Source organism: Echeneis naucrates, chromosome 1 (genome assembly GCF_900963305.1).
Source record: "Echeneis naucrates chromosome 1, fEcheNa1.1, whole genome shotgun sequence".
Lineage (NCBI taxonomy): Eukaryota > Metazoa > Chordata > Actinopteri > Carangiformes > Echeneidae > Echeneis > Echeneis naucrates.
The window spans coordinates 19,315,526-19,335,507 of record NC_042511.1 but is presented as its reverse complement, the minus strand read 5'-3'; the positions used below and the strand labels follow the sequence as shown (position 1 = coordinate 19,335,507).

The window sequence follows — 19,982 nt, the reverse complement described above, 5'->3', positions numbered from 1 at the left end:
AATTGCTGTATAAGACGAAAGACATGGTCACTGCTGGAATAATTAAATATATAATGCCTCACTAAAGCCAAACACACTTAATACTTTATTAACAGCATCACTACAGGACATTTCACATGACAAACATGAGCAATGAGTGGTATGACCGGAGAATTTTTGACTTTCATGCCAATAGCAGTTTTTTTTTTCATGATTAATATTATTATTAGTTTAATAAAACTTGAAAGACAAACCTTCTCTCTTTTAAGTATTGAACATTCCAGCATTTCGCAGCATTTTGTATTTCATGGCCTGAATCTCTTAAAAATCGAATTATTGCACTAAATGTCACCAAGAGAAGCAATAAGGAACAAAAGAGATTAGTTGCACTGCTGCTTGCTCCAGTATTCTCTATTATACATGAAAACAGTGTTGTAAATCTATAGACTGGCAGGTCGAAGGTGTACCAATGAATGTCCAAAAGATTTTTTGAAAATATTTAATCACTTAATTCAGCCAAGTAGGTTGCATTTGGGTCAGGTTTGCTCAGAAGATGGATCATCACTATAATTCTACTAAGAAAGGTGGGACAAAAATAAGGATTAAAATTAAAGTTACTTGTTAAGCAATGTTGCACCAAATTTTATCAATTTCATCACATCATACTGGCATTGGCTCTTCTTGGTCTTAAAGTAGCAATGGGTTACCTCCTCTGGCATCTGAAACCGCTTTTGTTGAAGGAATCTAAGAACCCCCAAAATATCCCTGTCATTGAACTGCTCAAATGGAACATGACCATAATTTGTGTAGTGCTGCAAAATATCCGGGAGCCTGTCACGGAGAGGGGCCCTCAACGACTATCCTCTATCAAAATAGTTTCTGTTTACCCGGATAAGGACATTTCCGAAATCCCATGTTACTTGAACGCAACATCAGTGGGCGCGGCCAATCGAATCCAATCAGATGTAGAGTCCAGAGACACGTAAGCAGACATGTCAGACTCCAGTTGATAGAAAGCGTTTTCCCTTATCGGACCGGAGCTGATCATGGTGAGTGGGACGTTATATTAGCTATTTTGATAGAATAAAAGGCTCAGTGTTTCATTACTAGATCAGAGCCAGCTGACAGCGGCCCCTCGCCTCCTCTGTCGCAGTGAAGCAAAACACAAAGAGTTTTCATCACGATGTTACCTCAGTCTACCTCAGACTGTTGTTGTTTTCCCTCAGGTTGTCGTTGACACTAATCCCTCCCTGTCCGGGACCCTCCTCCGGGTCAGAGGCCGCCTGAAGCTATCGTGTCTACTGGACAGCACAGACGGTACAGCATAGTTATTAAATATACCAGCTTTAAAAGTGCGAAGAGGGCTGCTTTCTTTCTGTTGATATAACAGGAAGATAAAATATAAAATGCCCCTAATTGCATGAAGATAGCTACACCTTTCATGTAAGGTCAGAGGCTCATAAAAGTCATCTGGACATATTAATCCAGAAGGCCTACATGATAATTATTAGCAGTAAAGTGTGCATGTGATTCTGTCTAGCTTTGATTTCACTGTTCGTTGTGATGCATCAATGCACAAGCTAGTCATAAAAATTAAACTTAGTTACCATGTTTTGTCCAGGGGGTTAGGGATCAATACATCTCGGAGGTTATCAGATGGTTTATCATTATAATTTATGTCTCTTAGCATCACACTGTGATTCAAATAAAAGCCTAAAAGTAACCACTATGTAACCACTATATAACCATTAGATAATTGATAGACATCATCTGATATTTCATTAGAATCCCAACTGGACTGCGTCTTCATAAGGAGTCGCTAGCTTTCTTGACAGAAACTTTAACTGTCAGATAAATGTAGTAGATTAAAAAGTAGGTTTCACTCTGAAATGAGGACCCATAAAGTATCCTGAAAGGGAATGCTTCAAAACTTTAATTGAATGCAGTATTTTTGTAAATGCACCCTGTTTCTTGAAACCCCTGACTGATCACTGTCTGTGAATGTGACTCATGTATTATCTTATTTCAAAATCATGGTTTTTAATGTGGTGCAATGTGTTGCTAGGAAGGCTCTTCACAGGATTGTAGAAATTGTAAGCTAGAAGCACATGCTATTCTTAAAACAGAGTTTCATGTAGGTATTAAGATTTACCTTAAAATGGCTGAGAAACCAAACCTAAACCAACACCCTCAAATCAACCATCCAGTCATCTTTATTGTTTATCTGTGCAGAGTCAAATTTAACTGAGACTGGCTGACTGGCGATCCTTAATCAGTCCATTGCTGGACCAGCATATACTGATAGACAACCATTTAGAATGACTAAGTAACCAAATGTGTATGTCTTTGGCTATGGGGGGAGGCCAGAGTACCCCGAGGGAGCCCCCACACTCAAGGAGAACATACAAATTCTACACAAAAACATCTCAGCCTTTAACCCCCTAGCCTTAATGCAAAATTACACAAAAGCATGTGGATAGTAATTTCTAATATTGTCTGTTTCTATGTCCTCTGGCAGTGTTGCTGGCACACAAGGCGATCTCAGAAGCATTTGACACCGTCCGCTCCCAGGTGAAATCTGAATCATGTGTTCTCACAGTCTGTGACAGCCCTGTTATCATATGGCCAAACAAAAGTGTTAAGGCAACACCTGAAGAAATAACACCAGACACGCTTTGTGAAGATTTACATCCTTGGATACAGTAAGTCGTTTAAATATTTTGTTGAACTTGTGGACTTGTCTCTGTTTTTGAGGGTTTAGTGTTATGTGTTTTTTGTTGTTTGTTTTTTTGTTGATTGGTCAGCTGAGAAAATAATATTTTTGCCTTCAGGACAGATGAACAGGAGAGCTTTAGCAGGAAATCTGGAAAAAAGAAAAGCAAAAAAAGTTCAGCAGTGGTAAGTTTCTTAAAAGGACACGGGTGTGGGAGTGCCAAGACAGAAATAGCAGTTATTGTGCTATTTGTCTCAGTAGGCAGTCGGATATCTCTGAAACATTGCAACACACTTTCTGCTTTTCTTTATCATGTGTACCAAAAGGCTTTCAATATCTGTAACAGTTTGTCAGTTTTCCACATTGAAACAACATAGGTTTGGATATGTAGCAATGACATACCGTGTTCATATTGTATATGTTCATGTCACTAAACACATCATTTAGAGTATCATAGACCTTCACTTGATGATGGAGGTGACAAAGCCAGGCCCGCTCCCAGCGCCCATCCTCAGCAGAACAGTCCAGAGCAACCACTTCCTGTCTACAACTCTGCCAGTGGACTGTGTTGTCCTTACCAACTGCAGTGACACAGTCAAAGAGTAAGCCTGGTTCTTAACTAAACTCTGCGTAAACTCTTTGAATTCTAAACTCGTTAAAGACTCACTATCAGACATAGTACTTCTTGATCTCTCTGTGAATGATTCCAATTCTGGTGTTGCAGCTCCTGTGAACGCTTGATGGAGGCACTAACTCATCAGCTGTGTGAAATGGAGAAAGTGACCTTGCAACACATGAAAGGGACTAGACTGCTGGTGCCTGAACCACTCCACTTTCTTCTCCCAGAGCCAAAAGGACTAGTGACTGTGATTTACCCAGCAGGAGTGCCTGACAGCCAACTTGAGTCACAGCGTATGGTAAAACAAAAAAAAAAAAAAAAAAATTAAGACAAAGCTTCTTTGAAAGCTTAAATGAAGTGACAAACAACATGTAAATCTGCTGATATTAGAGTAAAACATAAAATTAACTGTAATCCTTTGAATAACAAACAGAGTATAGGGGAAAATTGAATTTCCACATTTTATCCTCTAATTTGCTTCAGCCTCTTGCACTGATCCAATTCACTACTATTCATTTTGCAGGAATTGCATCAACAGCTTGAGCTACCAGATGACAGGCCTTATTTTAGAAGAGCCAATGCATACCATTTCCCCAATGAGCCCTACAGAGACGGTTATCTCCGAAACCCTCATCTGGTCCTCACACATCCTACCCTGGATGATGGAAAGGTATGACTATTACATTTTCAAAGCATGTTCAACTTTGTGTTTATATATATATATATGTGTGTGTGTGTAGAGAGAGAGATATTATTTATATATTATAATTTATTATTTATTTATAATTCCAAGGTATACTTGGTCCAGGGGATCTACAGCTATTACCACTACATGCAGGACCGTATGGATGACAATGGCTGGGGCTGTGCTTACCGCTCCCTGCAGACCATCTGTTCTTGGTTCCAACAGCAAGGCTATGTAGAGCGGTCAGTGCCTACTCACAAAGAGATCCAACAGGTAGTGCTTCTGTACATGTGATTCCAATACAGTAGCATGTATTTCTTAAGGTTTCTTTTTTTATTTTCATATCAACAATGCCCAAAGTTCCTGCTTCTGTTTGGGGAAAATGTTTTCCAGGCTTTAGTGGATATTGGAGACAAACAGGTGTCATTTGTGGAATCCCGTCAATGGATTGGATCCATTGAGGTTCAGGCTGTTCTAAACCAGCTACTTGGGGTGACTTCCAAGATCATGTTTGTGAGGTCTGAATACATGCCTGAGTGCACCTTGCATAAGATGGTATAACTGTGGAGGTTATTGATTTATATGATGACTCATCTATGTACCTTTCAGTCAAGGCTCAGAGTTGGCATCCAAAGGCAGAGAATTGGCCAGCCACTTCCTTAATGAAGGGACCCCCATCATGATTGGTGAGCAGAATGACATATGGTCACATTCTGCACATTAAAGATTATAATTACATCTGAATTCTTTCATCATTGACAACATTACTAAACCCATGCCTTATTTTATTTTTATTCACAAATATTAGATGAGAAACAACAATCCTTATTTTGTACCACTGCATTGCTGTGACAGAGGGGTTCAGCATTTTAAAAGGTCCATCTTAGCTATGGCTAGGGAAGAAATAAAAGTCTTTGTTCACAGGAAGAATTAAAAGTTTGTTAAACTGTGCTGTTTTGCAGGAGGGGGAGTTTTAGCTCACACAATTCTGGGTGTGGCATGGAGCAAGACCACTGGGCAAATCCGCTATCTCATCCTAGATCCACATTTCACAGGAGCAGAGGACTTACAGGTTATCACAGACAAGGTGAGTGTTTATGCGTTCTGACTAGTTGCATTTCTCTGCCTAGTCATATACACTGTTGACCTTTGCGGATATTTCATCTTTCTCAGGGTTGGTGTGGCTGGAAAGGACCAGAGTTTTGGGATCAAACTGCATATTACAATCTCTGTCTTCCCCAGAAGCCAAAGATCATCTGAGTTCTCATAAGATTTCAGATGGACAATATTATGGTAGAAGTAAATGCTGTGGAAAACCATTTAACTTTAATTCTGTAATGTTTCCTGTAATTCTTGGCACCAACCTTCATAATTTGGTTAAATCCTAAATAAATTATTGTCCTGCCAACAAAGACACAACTAGATGATATGTGTTTTGGGTTGATTTTTTTTTTTTTTTTTATGGAGAAATTAATTATGGTTTTACTTTCTGTACTTGCTTTTATTCACTACAGCATAGTTTGATAATAAACTGGTTTTTATTGAAGACAACACTGTAACATTACTGATGTTTTATTAATGATTTTTTTCAAATCTATGGATATTGTGATACTCCACCAATTCCACCTCCCCAGTCCAGTGTAGTTCACCTTTCCTCACAAATCCAGGACTTGGACGATTAAAAAACTTCAGACATTTAGTCAATAAAATAATTGGCTGTCGTAAAACACCAGATAGCATGGTCCTAAACACATGCTGGACAAGCGCCTTTGTCAATTGGATATATGGATATGTGTAGATTAGCAAACCTGTAGCCTGTATGAGAAAAGATTAAAGTTGGTAGAAATACTCATACTTGTGTTGTATAGTTAATGTTTTGCAAGTGAATTATGTTTGCCCCTAGAATCATTCAGATGAATGATTTTCTCATCTCACCAGCCAACAAGCAAATTTAGATTTTTTTTTCCCTTCGTTTTTTTAAACAAAGAAGAACTTTGTCTCATGCTTTTGCCATTCCATGTGGTTTTTGTATCCATGGGTTGTATATAAGTATCAGACAGTCACACACACACAAGTACCCTATCTATATTCAGTTTTCCATCTCTACCCATCCTGCACTGGGATGTAAATTCAAGGAAAGTGACCAGACACAGGTTTATACTATAAATTCCCCCAAATACTATTGTCCCAGGACACCAGCATTTCATTAGTATGTGTCACTTCTAGGTCTAACTATGTTATTAAGAGAAAACCCGTGACTAATTGTAATTTCAGGGGACGCTCCTGCAGATAATCCCCTTTCTTATTGATGGAGATGCACTAGGGGGAGCAGTTGGTATGACAGATCCACACTGAAAAACAAAAACATGAAAAAAATTACTCCACAATGGCTCCTCCACAGTTTATCTCTTAATATATTGATAGATCTATATTTATACTTTTCTTCAAAGGTAAATCACTGTAATCTGATCTTCATCTTATTAATCATCTTGATTAATTAAAAATGATACAAAAGCCTATAGATTGCTTAGCAGAATCACTAAACAATAATCACCAACTCATAACATTGCCATGTATGTTGACTCTTTATTATTATTATTATAGGAGACCGATATCCACATTTTTATTCAATGGCGTTCATCAGCCGTTTAAACGGGAACCATCACTGAAAGTGTATTTTAGTGTGGCCTAATATATCAAGGCTGTGTATTTTTATTTTGGCACAAATAACAATAATAATAAATCAAACCAAAACTACGGGGATTTTAAAAAAAAAATTCTCGGTAGATTTTATTTTATTATATATATATATATATATTATTATTTTTTTTTTTTTTTTAACGGAGGGAAAAAAGGAGAAGACACAAACCGGCGGTCCCAGCGATCATAACGGGGAACGTGAGGTCTTTGGGGAACAAGACGGACGAACTGGCAGCGCTTGTGAAGACCCAGAGGGAATACCGTGACTGTAGCATATTTTGCTTCAGTGGCAACATGGCTGCACTCGCACATCCCGGACAGCAGCGTTGAGGTCCCAGGTTACAGTATGGTACGGGGAGACAGAGACTTTTCCAAATGTCATGAAGGAACGTCTCTATAACCCAGACATCGAACTGCTGGCTGTAGGAATGCGCCCGTATTATTTACCAAGGGAGTTCACGTACACCATTGTTATCACTGTTTACATCCTCCCGCCTGTGAAGTCATCAGCTCCACCGCTGCCAAACTACTGACCGAACACCCAGATGCATTCATGTTATATATTTTATTCCCTATGTGTAATGCTGCTGTTACACTACAATCTCCCAGTCTGGGATAAATAATCTTTATGATCAAACCGGAAAAAACTTTGCAAGGCAACCGTTGACAGGAAGTGACGTAGCGTCGTTACTAGGCGCTGTGTCAAGATCACGGGGTTTCAGCTGTAGGAGGTAACTGCAGGACAACATGCCCTGCAGTGCAGGTCGGCTGTCTGCCCTCCCGTCTTCTCAGCAGGATAAATCTTCTCTAAAGAAATACATACAGGTTTAACGCGATACGCTGTTTGTCGTGGGACCCTTTGTGAGGTAAGATGTAGTTGTCGTATTGTTTAAGTTAGCTAACCGAAACGTGTAGTTGGGGTAATCGTTGAGCTTGCCAGCTACTAACCTCAGCGTGTTTTCAGTGTGCGCTATAGCTTTTCAACGACACTCATTCTAACACGGTGTTTTTTAAATGTCAGCTCTCATTTGCTACGCTGAAGAAGTGTCTTTATTACCGTAAACCACCATTACCGTTATTGGTCTGTCCAAACCCAATGCTAAATTTGCCTGTAATGCTATAGGCCCATACGTTAAGTATTGTTTTTTTATATATTATTATTATTATTATTATTATTTGGTAGACGAGGCTTAAAGAATCATGCCGGTGTGTTTATCATCAGCGAAAAATTTGATCCAGTACACCATCAAGTTTTTTGGCAAACTACATTCGGATACATCAAAAAATGTCCATTCATAATTTTTAGCCCCCACATCATGTTTCTTTTTTATCTTTTTCTTTTTGCTAGTAGGATCATATTAACCCGTTATTTGAAAGCTGAGGCTTTTTTGAATATAATGCGCCCCTAAAAAAGAGCAACGATGATTTAGTATACAGTTAAATTATTCTGTGCAACCTGAACACAACTTAGGCCACAAGTACATCTTAAAATCACTTAGTTTCGCTGTGATTGAATAGACAACTAAAGCATGTGTTTTAAGTTTGGCCACAGATTAGAGTTGAGTAACAAAAGGAGAATACATGTAATACCTAAAACACAGCAGAATGTAAAATATGGGTGATTGACAATAACATTGTTCTGAAAAACTATCTAAACAAGTAAGTGCTCTGTTTTTCACTGTCTTGCAGGTTCACTGTTTGGGGGCAGGCTGTCATGTTCAACCCCAGTGAACTAGAAGGTGAAGTGGATCATTCATTTTTTGATAGCAACTGTGAAGATGGGGGCATCAGAAGGGAAAGAGGAAAAAACTTGGGCAGTCCACCAACACATAAGGGGTTTCATATAAAACAGACTGGAAAAACAACTGGTTATTTGTCCCAAGGGACTGATGAAACAAAAAGACATTTAAAGCAAGTGAAGACCAACACAAGCAAGGTGGAAAAGAAAGAGAACAGTTACCAATCAAAGGAAGACAAGAGGAACAGGGCATCAAATCTATCATCTGTTCGATCTATATCAGATACAGTTGTCAATGATAGCAGTGAGGATGATCACGATTTATACTCCAAAAGGTTAAGTGGACCATTTATGGCTTTGTTGGCTAAAGGTGGTGATAAAGATGTGTACAGCCAAAGCCCAAATGAGACTGAAGAAGAAACATTACTGTCCAGTGCCAAACACTTGAGGTTAAAAAGAAGAAGCAAACAGACCAGAAATCGGTGCACACGAAGTCCACTAACCACTTCAGTCAAAGCTCATGTAGATGCAGACTCAGAAAGTACTTCAAGCAGTAGCACTGGTAGAAACAGTGCAGGATCCTCCACCCTTCCTAAAAAGAAGACTTCTCTAACCCATGGAGAGAGAAGGGCTAGAGTTGGCTCAACAGGATATCAGGCTTTTCGTAGCAGTCATGCAGAGGAGTCAGATGATACAGTAACGGACGTTAGCCCCCTCTCCTCACCTGACATCAGCCCTCTGCAGTCGTTAGACCTGAACCACACAGAGGTGGAGGAGGGAAGCCAGAAAGAGCAGGAACAGAGCAAGAAGCATAACCAGAAGAAGGAGCAGAACAAGGTGCAGCAACAGCAGCAGCAAGACAGTGTGCCCTCCAGTGGTCTTAGTGATACACACCCAGATGAGGATGTGGATGATTGTGAGTGAAGCCATGACATTCATAGTCTGATAAATACAGACAAGACTGATTACTGTTTTTCTTTTGAATATACCAGCCAGCATTTTGGATGTGAAAGTACTGAGTATATTAAACAAAAAATAAAAAATTTTAAGAAATCATTTCAAAAGGAGACCTGTTGAAGGGGTTGCAGTTCATTTGGGATCTGGTGCGAAGCTGTAACTGATTGTTAGGGTTAAGTGTAGTTAGTTATTGTTATTTATTTTGCTATGCACATGCCCAACACATTAAAATGAAATGCACCACAAATAAAATTGCAGAGTTGAAACATTTCTAAGACAAGACCACAGTTGCAGTAAACACGTAATATATTTAGAAATAAAACTTTCTGTAGACTTCCTCACTGTGCTCACTTTAATCTCACAAACCTTTAAACTAATCATTTTCTCCTCTGAGAGCTCACCTGTCTTTTTGAGTAGCTGAGTGTTATTTACCTGATTGCCTCCTTCTCATCAATCAGACTCTCTCAGTTCAGAGAGTCAACTTGAGGGTAATCTGGTTTTTCACTGTCCTGGAGGGAGAAACAGAAAGAACTACTCATTCACCAACGCTGAGGTCCGACGTATAGATCGAGAAAACCAGCGACTTCTTCGGGAGCTGTCACGCCTTTCCCCAGGGTCCAGGCCAGGAAGTGCAGCTGGGAAGAAAACCAGTATGGCCAGTAACTCACCTCTCAGTCACTTTTCCCACAGTGCACTGAACAGGCAGCGGGAACAGCAACGCATTGAGCAGGAGAACCTGGTAAGTTTTGCTGCTTTATTGTTAAATTATTTTTAGCATTGATGTACTGTATGTTGGGTTTGATGAAGGATGCAGGACACCCCCAAAGCGGTTTTCACAACAATCTCTTTTCTCAGTCATTTCACTGTTTATAGACAATGTGGACACATGGCTCAACGTTAGTTTCGAAAGTCCCAATGCAGCAGATATTTGGTCAAACAGGGATCTGCTTACCCTTCAGTTGAGGCCTCATTTGTTGTCCTTATGACTGTGTTGTCTGTTTTAAGCACCTTAATCTCAAAGTTAAAATCAATTCTTTTTATAAAAGTCCTTCCTTCATCAAAGTCAGGGTCACCAAATTGTTGACTTCCCAAAGTGAACTCGCGCACAGCTTTTGTTATGGTTACACAAAGGAAATGAGGTATGTGGGTGTGACTTCTTTGAGTTGCACACTTCTTCATATCATCTGGCTCCATTCCTGCGATCAGCCTCTAGTGGCTGTTGTAGTTCCCTGTTTTCTGTGGATGAGAAAGAAGAACAGACACAAACCACAAAGTCCACAACCCCAGTGTATCTCCTTCATTCAATAATAAAAAATTATATATACTGTATATAGATATTTCATATAAAAACATGTAAGAGGAATGAAATCAGATATTAAAACAATATGTGATTCATATTCAGGTTAAAACAATTTGATTATCAACCGTACAAAAGTATGTAAATAACATAGGGTCAGAGATACCAACAATCCCCCTTTTGATCTCAGACATTTCTGAGATCAACCAAAAAACAAAAACACTACGCAAGACACCCCCTTTTTTTTTTTTTTCTCTTCTCAGAATCCTCCCAACACCAAAGGTAGAACAATATACACAACAATACATGTAAATCCCAGCAGTTGTATCCTTATCAAAAAAGAAAAAGAAAAGTAAAAAAGAAAATCTTTGTTTTCAAAGTCCTATCACTTAACTTCTATCTGTAAGAAACCTTCAAAATAGAGAGCACTCAAAACCTTCACTCCTACTTCTGAAAACACAACCCTGTACATAACATTAATCTTCGGTCACACAAACTTTATTCAGAACAATAAATTGATTATAGTGCGGTGCTCTTATTTTGTGAAGTAAGTAATTGTATATAAATATTTTATTAAGATACATAGTGGGGTTTTTGTGTGAGATAAGTTACACTGCGGTTCAAATTGTAATCATCTGTATAACGATTTTTATTTTTGAAGTGTGTCCCATTATCTGATCTAATTCTCACTGGAAATCCATGATAAAATATATACTGATTAATCAAAAACTTTATCACAGACTTTGCATCTTCGTTCTCAGTAGGTACAGCTTCAGGCCAGCCTGTGTATGCATCCACAGCGACCAACAAGTATCTCTAACCTCTCACTCTGTCTACCATGTCAGTGTAATCAATCACTATTTTCTGACCTGGCAATTTAAGTAAAGCGAATTTCCCTTCATGGGGTTTCGCAGTACTCTTTACATTATATACATTACATACTGAACACTCTCTCACAATATTATCTATCATTGCTGGTAGATAAGGATGCCACCAATGTGAAAGATTTTCCATTTATTTCTTTACACAGTGTGTGAGACCATGTACCTCCTCCAGCACTGTCCGGCTTATGCCAGAGGGTAGGACAGGTCTACCGTCTAGAGCTCTCCAGATTTGCTCTTGTTTTGTAGCCCCTCTCTCTGCCCATACTGAGATACCATGTGGTGAGGATTTGTTCTGTTCTGCTATCAACATATTTACATCGCATCTTGGAAGAATGTCTTGAACTATTTTCTCTGCCTGTATCATCATATATTGAGGTGAATATCCTGCTGTCTGTTTAGCTGCCGTCTGCTTCATTACCTTTCGTTATATGTGTGTCAGCTTTGTCGTACCCTTTGCACGTTATTACTGCTTCATTGCATTTCTGTTTCATGTTTAATTATTGCTCCAGCAGTTGTTTTAAATCCTGCTCTCAGCCAATGCCCAAGCTCCACATGCACTTCTCCTGTCACATAGGCCGAATCTGTGTACAGTTCTACTTGGGCGTCTGGCCATGGTGTACATGAGAAATCTACTCTTATTCTGTTATCCTTTTTTACCTTTTCCTCGCAGCAATGTGGTGTTCCGTCTTTCATGTTGTCTGCCATATTGATATCTTTGTGTATGTATGTGATATGAGTGGCTCCTAGGATTTCTTTCTAGTCTGATCTATCTAAGAGATGTCACGGTGAATAGTGCTGAGTTCACATAATCCATTATGCTGTGTATTGTTAAAACTGTCAATGCATGTCCCATTACAATGTGAGCGATCTTTTGGAGCATTTTTGCTACTCCTGCTGCATGTTGTGTGCATGATGGGTGTCTTGCACACCAGGACTTTGTGTAGACCAATCAGACACTGACATGAGATGTTACCACACGGAGCCCGAATCTTTAGCTTGATGATCTTGCATGCACAACAAGAGTGACATGAGGAACTGCCTCAGCACTCATCTCGTACCATATATTTTGATCAGGTGTCAGTTGTACAGCAGAAGTCATACCCTCAGGGCCAACCAGGATTGAGTCAGCTTGAATATGCTAACTCGTGCCTTCCACTTCACTATAGAAGGTGTGCTGCTAAACATAATTTCTATTGCTATCGTAAAACAACGTGACATGCTAGAGGTCAGCGGGAGGGGAGTGGGGATGCAGAGCTGGAGGAGTGTTGTTGGCGGCCAACATCATGTGTGAGGTGGTGGAGAGAGATGGAATAGAATAGTTTGTTGTAAAACCATCAGGAAATGCCACAGTCAGTCTGTCTGGACTACAGAGCACAGAGGCACCAGTTTTCTCCAACACATCCCTGCCCATTAAGTTAACGGGGCAATTCTCAGAGTTCACAAACTGGTAATAGAAAGTCTGACTGGCCACACACATGAGCAAAGGTCATAAAGGTCATGAGAGGCAGAGCTTCATTCTGTCCCGAGAATCCAACAACATGCGCAGAGTCTCTTGCCAAAACTGCAAATGGCATCTCAGTGGCGATGGTGAAGTATCCTGCCCCTGATGAGATGGCAGTTCTGTCGGCTGACCTCTGGGTGCATTGGGGCACCTATTAGCACAGTGTCCAGGATGTCCACAGCAGTAACAATAATTCCGTGGGTCATAACGCCTTGACCAGCTGCCTCCCCTTGTTCCCCTGTGACCTCCCCAGAACCAGCCTGACCTCCCCCATTCCCCCACATAACCTCTTGGCATTCCTGTCATTTGAGAATATTAATGTTGAGTTGACCAATTAGAAATAGGATAGAGATCTGGTGAGTCATTACACGTGTCTTGCTGCTGCACAATCTGTTTGGTCTGTTTTTTCTCAACATTGAGTTGTTTACGCACTGAATCTAAAGGCAATTTCAACAACTGGGCCTGTTGTGCTTGAATTTCTGTATTTTCTGCTGCAACTTTAAGACGATTAAATCTTAAGTGGTGAGCCAGATACTTCTCCCACTTCTCACAGTCACAACCAGGTATCTCAGGATTATCTTCCATGGCCATCTTGACTGATTTGGGCATACCGTCCATAACAGCTTTTCTAAACATAGACTCCTGCAATGGATCTGAACCAGGATAAGAGCCTGTAGTATCAGACCACCGAGATTTGCATCTAATCAAAAAGGGGACATCTTCTTTCTCATCTATGTGAAACACTAGAATCTACTGCTCCCTGTGGGCTGGATATTTCTGATGCATGGCATTCCCTATTTGTGTGGCATGTCTAATAAATGGCTCTTCTTGCTTATAGCAGCCAGTTTTAGATATAGTTTCAACTTAATACACCTCATGCTCACCTACTTGTCTGCCTAATAGTGCTCTCCAATCTCCCATTGCTATGTGTGCTCCATTGTCAACTGACAAAATGTATTCATCCGCGGTCCTCTCCTTCGGTGGGAGGCAGCATTTTGTCAAGCAAACAGTTCATGTAAGTAAATGTGAAGGGTTGATAACCTTTGCCTCCATTGCCTCCATTGCCTCCCTCCATCAGTGGCATCTACATGTGGGTCATATATCCTTGGAGTGGCTCTCTCCTGTTCCTGAGAGGATAAGTGTGTGTTCTGGGGGGTTTTAGACAATTTCTTGGTCTGAACGTATTCTTTTAATTTCTTCATAGTCTGGAGAATCACTATCGTCCTCTTATGAGTCTGATTCACTCTGAATTGGGATTACATCTATATTGGACCCCTCGTTACTATTAGATGGTCCTTTTTATTCATGATGGTTTGCAAAATAGAATTATGCAGTGCTTGTATCTGGCCTTCCAGGTTTCGAATGTCTCCCCACACATTGCCTAGAATTTCCTACGAAGTCTGAGTCAGAGGAGATCCCTCTCTTCCTATTCTAGTTGACAAAGATTTTTGTAGTTGACAAAGATTCTGCGGGTGTTATAGATATGGTGTCTCTCACCGTACGTGTGTTTGCTACATATCCTGTGTGTGGAGTGCTAGTTGACGGTCCCCTTCCTTTTTTCTGTTGATTTTAACCTTCACATATGTATTGGTCATGTTATCTTTAAGTAGCACTGGACCTTTCAATTAACTCTTGTGTACGTTATTGATTCGATTATTTATTTATTTATTTTTTTATAAATAAGCAATAACTCATTAAGCTGGGCTTCGGTTAATTCTTGAAGATATGCTTCTTTTAAGTGATACACTTTCTTTTGTTTTTTTGTTTTTTGTTTTTTTTTTTTCTTATGTTTATCTAGCTCCTGTTTTGCAGTGGCCTCAAGTTGTATTAAAAACTGCAATAAACTACCGCTACTGTCCTCCACTGGACCTCTCCTCCTATTTCCATTCTCCCCACAAAGCATCAATTTTATTATTTAGTTTCTTTTGCACCTGTCCTGCCTGTCCGCTCATCACTTGTTTTTGTTTTTGTTTTTTGTTTCCCTTCACTTGTTTCCATTGCCCACATCATGGGTCTAGAATAATCACCAAACTCTTCACACTCTATCCAACTCACCATTCATCCTAGATGTGTGTGGTATACTTACATCCTGTTCGGATTCTGTTCACTCAATCTCTCCGTGATTACAGACTCTCCTGCTCTTCCCCCTGAAAAACAAATTTTATCTAATTTGGCCCCCTCTTCTCTCTTTTTTTTTTTTTTTTTTTTTTTTTTACTTTTTTTTTTTTGTTTGTTTTTAACTCTACTCCCCAACAGACAGTCAGTTTGTATGGCATACACCCGAGCAACTGACCTTTTAAGTTGTGTATAGCCTTGAGCTAGTCAGTGTGTATGGAGTTCACCCGAGTCACTGACCCAATGAGCTACACTCACTTTTCAGTGAGACATGTAGCTTGTGTTAGCACCGTTAGGCTTCCACTACATGTGTTAACAACTCAGACACTCAATGCAACACTTCTGAGACACTGTTGTAACTGCCACCCCAATTGTTTTCCCCACATAAAAATAATACAATACCAAGATTTTTTAAACCTCAGGACTTCTAGGCTCCAGCCAGGGTCTCCAACCCTCAGTCTCTCAGATCACTCTCGGATACCTTTAATATGGAATTTCTGACGAGAGCTTAAGGCTCCAAACTGATCCCTCTTTCAGAGTAAAAAACAAATTAATACACTCTGCAGTAAAACTATCCTGGATTTACTGTTTACTACCGTTTGCGCCTTTGATCCTTTAAATGACCAACAAACTTCACTACCCTTTGGCAATAGCAAGTTACGGGACTTTTAAGGCGTAATCCTGGGACTCCAACCCTACCAAACCATTAAATCTTCAATCATTTATAGCCTTATAATCTTCAAATCTTTTACAACTCTGGGATCTTAAGCCCTCCTTGTTGTCCTCTTTAAGCCCCGGACCTCCAGTCTACACTCACATACGGTTCTGTTGAACACCAGTTACGGTGCCTCGTCACATGAGCACTCAGATCAGGTCCGCAACTCCAGACTACCACAAGGAAATTTAGCAGCCAATTAACCTTAAAAATGTATGTCGGAATTCACCTAGGGAGGTTCCCTTCAGAAGGACTATCTAGTCCCGTTGGTGACTACCTCCCGGGGCCAGCTATTAGAAAGACTCCAACAGTCCCAATCAGCTCGCAACCCCAAAGCGGTTTACACAACGATCTCTTTTCTCAGTCACTTCACTTTTTATAGACAATGTGGACACATGGCTCAACGTCGTCCCAATGCAGCAGATCAGATCAGGGATCTGCTTACCCTTCAGTTGAGGCCTCATTTGTTGTCCTTATGTCTGAGTTGTCTGTTTTAAGCACCTTAATCTCAAAGTTAAAATCAATTCTGTCTTTTTATAAAAGTCCTTCCTTCATCAAATTCGGGGTCACGAAATTGTTGACTTCCCAAAGCGAACTCGCGCATTCGTTTGATGAAGGATGCTGGAGACGTCCAAATCAATTTCATATATTTTATTTGAACACAAACAGTAAAATATACTGTAAAAAAGAGATAGTTTACAGAGCTCTGGACCAGATTTTTTTCCCTGACCAGCAGAAAACTCCAGCATCAGTTCATGAAGTCTGATGCTCTAGCTTTCCCAGGTCCAGCTTTTGTTATGGTTACACAAAGGAAATGAGGTATGTGGGTGTGACTTTTTTGGGTTGCACTTAAAATTCCTTTTCATGTCCATCACACAAAAAAAATCTACATATGAAGTGTAGTTTTAGTCAGTGTGTATATTACAGTATAATCTAGTAGCAATGTCTCACTTTTTATTCAGATATATGTATATTTAAATATTTGTTAAAGAGCTACTAGTTGGTTGGGTCAGGTTAGTGTCAGTGTGAGTGTTAATGCTGAAAGCAGACACGGATCGACTGGGACAGATGGCAGCAGGTGGCAGGCTAACAGCAGAACCACAGAGTGGCATTTAATTCACTGATAGTCCTGCTTCTTCAGCTTCAGCCTATTATGTCATACATTAACTCTGCTTGGTCATGAAAATAAAAAAGGAGTGTTTACAAAAGATTCAGATTATAATTGGCTAAACCATTTTCTGCCATCAGTAATAGCAACAGCATGTGACTGTATTTAATGGAAACAGAAACTTTTCATTTATTTCACTTATTCACTTATCATGTTGTTATTATTATCATATTAATTGTTAGCAGGGAATATTTTCCAGCAGTTTTCAGTACAGACAGTTCTCCCTCTTGATTCCAACTTCCCATTTTTCCAGGGTGCTTTTCCCCATCTCTATTCTTAGAGTAGACCAAGTAATTGAATCTGCTGTGTGCTAAGGATACCCATCCAACTCATCACACATTTAAAACACCCCACTTGTCCTTTACAAGTACAAGTACTCAGTAAGTGATCAGTTTCTCTGCCTTTACAGTTTTTTGACTATTGGAGCATTTTTTTGATTTTAGTAGAACAATCTTGGCTATTGAGCTTTTCACAAATTGCATTGCTTCATGTGGAGTTCTTGCTTGCTGACAGAGTTTTGCACAGCATGCATTTGGAAGTGTGACTGCATGTATGACATTCAACCACCTGCCTACACCACTTTGCTTTCTGCACTGCGGTTGTGCATGCTCTAAAATGTCATACTTTATTTATTTTTTTTTAACATTTTGAACATTGCTTAATTTCATTTCACTCATTTATTTTATTTCATTAAAAATATAAACACACCAAAATGCTGTTCTGGTACATATACATTGTGGGTCAATAAATGATGCAGAAAGTGAATTATTCAATAAGTAAAATGCTCAAAAATTAACTATTTACAGAGGACTGTACAGAGGTACCGCCCTTACCAATGTCTGCATGTTTGAACTTTGACTGAATTTAAGGATACACAATGTGAGAGGCAGAGACGACTGTAATTAGCAGCATACACTGTAATGTACACATTTTTCAGGCACAAACTAAATTAAGGATTCTTTTAAATATATTGCTGTGACTACCTGGTGGTGATATGGCAGAATCTAAACATCAAGAGTGTTGAGACTTTTCCCACCTCTTTTAGACTAAAAAACATGAAAGGGTTCTCTAAATGTGAGAAATATTGTGCCTTTTTGTTGTTGTTGTTTCTTTAGGCTTTCCTGAAGAGACTGGAGTCTGTCAAGCCTACACCGGGTCTGAGGCGCTCAGAGCAACTAGCAGACTATCAACGCCATGCCGGATACCTGGGTGCTCCTTCACACACCATTAGTGGGATCACTTCAGAGAAAAAGAGGCCTACCAGCAGGACAAACTCATGTAGGTTTATTTAAATAATTTACAGATTCTGAAGAGCATAACATGACAATTGAATACCCCATAATACAAGATCTTCTGGCATGCATTATATAAAACATTAAAAGCATGTGCCTGCTTGTCCATATCTCCAAACATTTACACATTTAATATGTAAAATTAGGTTTATCACTTCAAGACTAACCCACTTTTAAGGTAACTGCACAGCCTAAAACTACCTGTGCACCCAACCCTCACAGAGATTCAATGAGCTCTATAGTACTGCTCAGATTGGCAGCAAGCATATTAATGACCGAGCTGACCTGCTACATTCAGATGGATAGAGAGATTTAATTAACATTAGGAGAAATGTAAAGCATCTGCAGATACCAGCAACACCTCCTAACTCATATATCAATAATGACCGCTTCCCTGATGTTCCCACTCTTATCACATTAAAACTTTTCATTTCAGTTTGAAATAACCTTCTCAATATAAAGATATTTTTTTGTTATTACATTTTTGTGTGTAGTAAGTCTACTAATAATAAACTGATGATGTCAAATGACAATAAGAAGCTTCATTGATTTTGCTTTGCTGTGTATTTACCTTAATTGCACCTGTTGTAAATGCATCTAGGAGAATATTTAGTATCTGCTTCAAATATGCAAAAAGTATGTGGTAATAAGTATGCTGTCAACACCATCAGGTCCCAAGTTGTCTAGTTCCACCTAGCACAGCTCTAGAGCCGTTTCCACCACCATGGACTCCAGCAACAAATCTGTATGCAGGCCAAAAAAAGTGAATGCAGTCCGACCCGCCTGGTGCTAAAAGCACTGCTGTTTACGAATGATTGTTTTTAAGCAAGCCATTAATTCAGTTTGTTCTCCATTCAGTGACTGTTGTCATTATTATAAGGAAGATAGACATTTTCCTACTCTTCAGTGCTAAAATATATCAAGTCATGTACATCGTCAGTTATTGCAGTGTGTTCAATTAGTTCATCTGTGGCTTCAGAATACTAGTCTTTACTAAGTCTTTACAACAGTTAGCTTGCTTTAAATTTGAAGAAAATATGCCTTTGTCCAACAGTCATATTGAAAATGCACAATTAATAATGAATCGTTTACTATTTCAAATAAATCTTTTTTCTTATAAATCTGCATTTTTCTCTTTGATACCTACACTACATTTGTACAATTAATGATGCATCAATGATGAAGTATGTTTTTAAACTTGAAAGTGGATATTTGGCATTATATGCCAGCTATTAACAAATTTAAATATGGGGATGGTGGATATTAACAATGAGATCTCTCACAACAAGTTTTTACCAACTGACCACATACCATATGCAAACACTTTACACACTAAACTACTCAGTGTACTTCTGAGATGCTTGTGTACCTCACAATATATTTTAAACGGTTGTTTATGTGAGCAGACACGCTTTTGCCTGTTTGTGTTCAATGTCTTTTGTTGATGGTTTAAGTGTCAGAGCAAAGTAAATAAAATGCATGAACAGAGATCATCTTTTGATTCTGGATATTTTCCAAAATCCCATACTCTTCATGTTTTCTAAATAGGCAGTTTCCCTGAACACACTTGGACATGTCATTGTAAGGTGTTACAAGCACTGCTCAGCTGTTTCAGTTTC

General features: G+C 39.3%; 2 protein-coding genes and 1 long non-coding RNA gene across 7 annotated transcripts; 2 read left to right on the top strand and 1 right to left on the bottom strand.

Moving 5' to 3' along the window:
• Positions 1-966: 966 nt before the first annotated feature.
• ufsp2 (ufm1-specific peptidase 2) lies at positions 967-5,557 on the top strand. Its single transcript, XM_029498345.1, has 12 exons — positions 967-1,028; positions 1,206-1,296; positions 2,498-2,681; positions 2,811-2,877; positions 3,140-3,294; positions 3,417-3,609; positions 3,835-3,981; positions 4,105-4,269; positions 4,390-4,514; positions 4,606-4,682; positions 4,959-5,083; positions 5,170-5,557. Exons 1-12 carry the CDS (start codon positions 1,026-1,028, stop codon positions 5,254-5,256), a joined length of 1,419 nt encoding a protein of 472 aa, XP_029354205.1. The 5' UTR covers positions 967-1,025; the 3' UTR covers positions 5,257-5,557.
• Positions 5,402-10,505, bottom strand: LOC115041066 (uncharacterized). The gene is made up of 3 exons (XR_003840590.1): positions 10,344-10,505; positions 9,824-9,900; positions 5,402-6,347 (listed from the first exon to the last, which is right to left on the bottom strand). It is a non-coding gene; the product is annotated as an uncharacterized LOC115041066 (long non-coding RNA).
• On the top strand, positions 7,424-19,843 carry cfap97 (cilia and flagella associated protein 97). Of its 5 annotated transcripts, XM_029498305.1 has the most exons (6): positions 7,424-7,562; positions 8,386-9,350; positions 9,850-10,130; positions 11,719-11,851; positions 18,187-18,349; positions 19,035-19,843. In XM_029498305.1, the coding sequence occupies exons 2-5, from the start codon at positions 8,411-8,413 to the stop codon at positions 18,300-18,302; spliced, it is 1,470 nt and encodes a 489-aa protein (XP_029354165.1). In that variant the 5' UTR covers positions 7,424-7,562; positions 8,386-8,410; the 3' UTR covers positions 18,303-18,349; positions 19,035-19,843. The 5 variants fall into 5 exon arrangements, with proteins under 5 accessions (XP_029354165.1, XP_029354183.1, XP_029354156.1 ...); XM_029498323.1 differs by having other exon boundaries at positions 9,907-10,130; positions 18,187-19,841; XM_029498296.1 differs by having other exon boundaries at positions 18,187-19,841.
• The last annotated feature ends 139 nt before the right edge of the window (positions 19,844-19,982 follow it).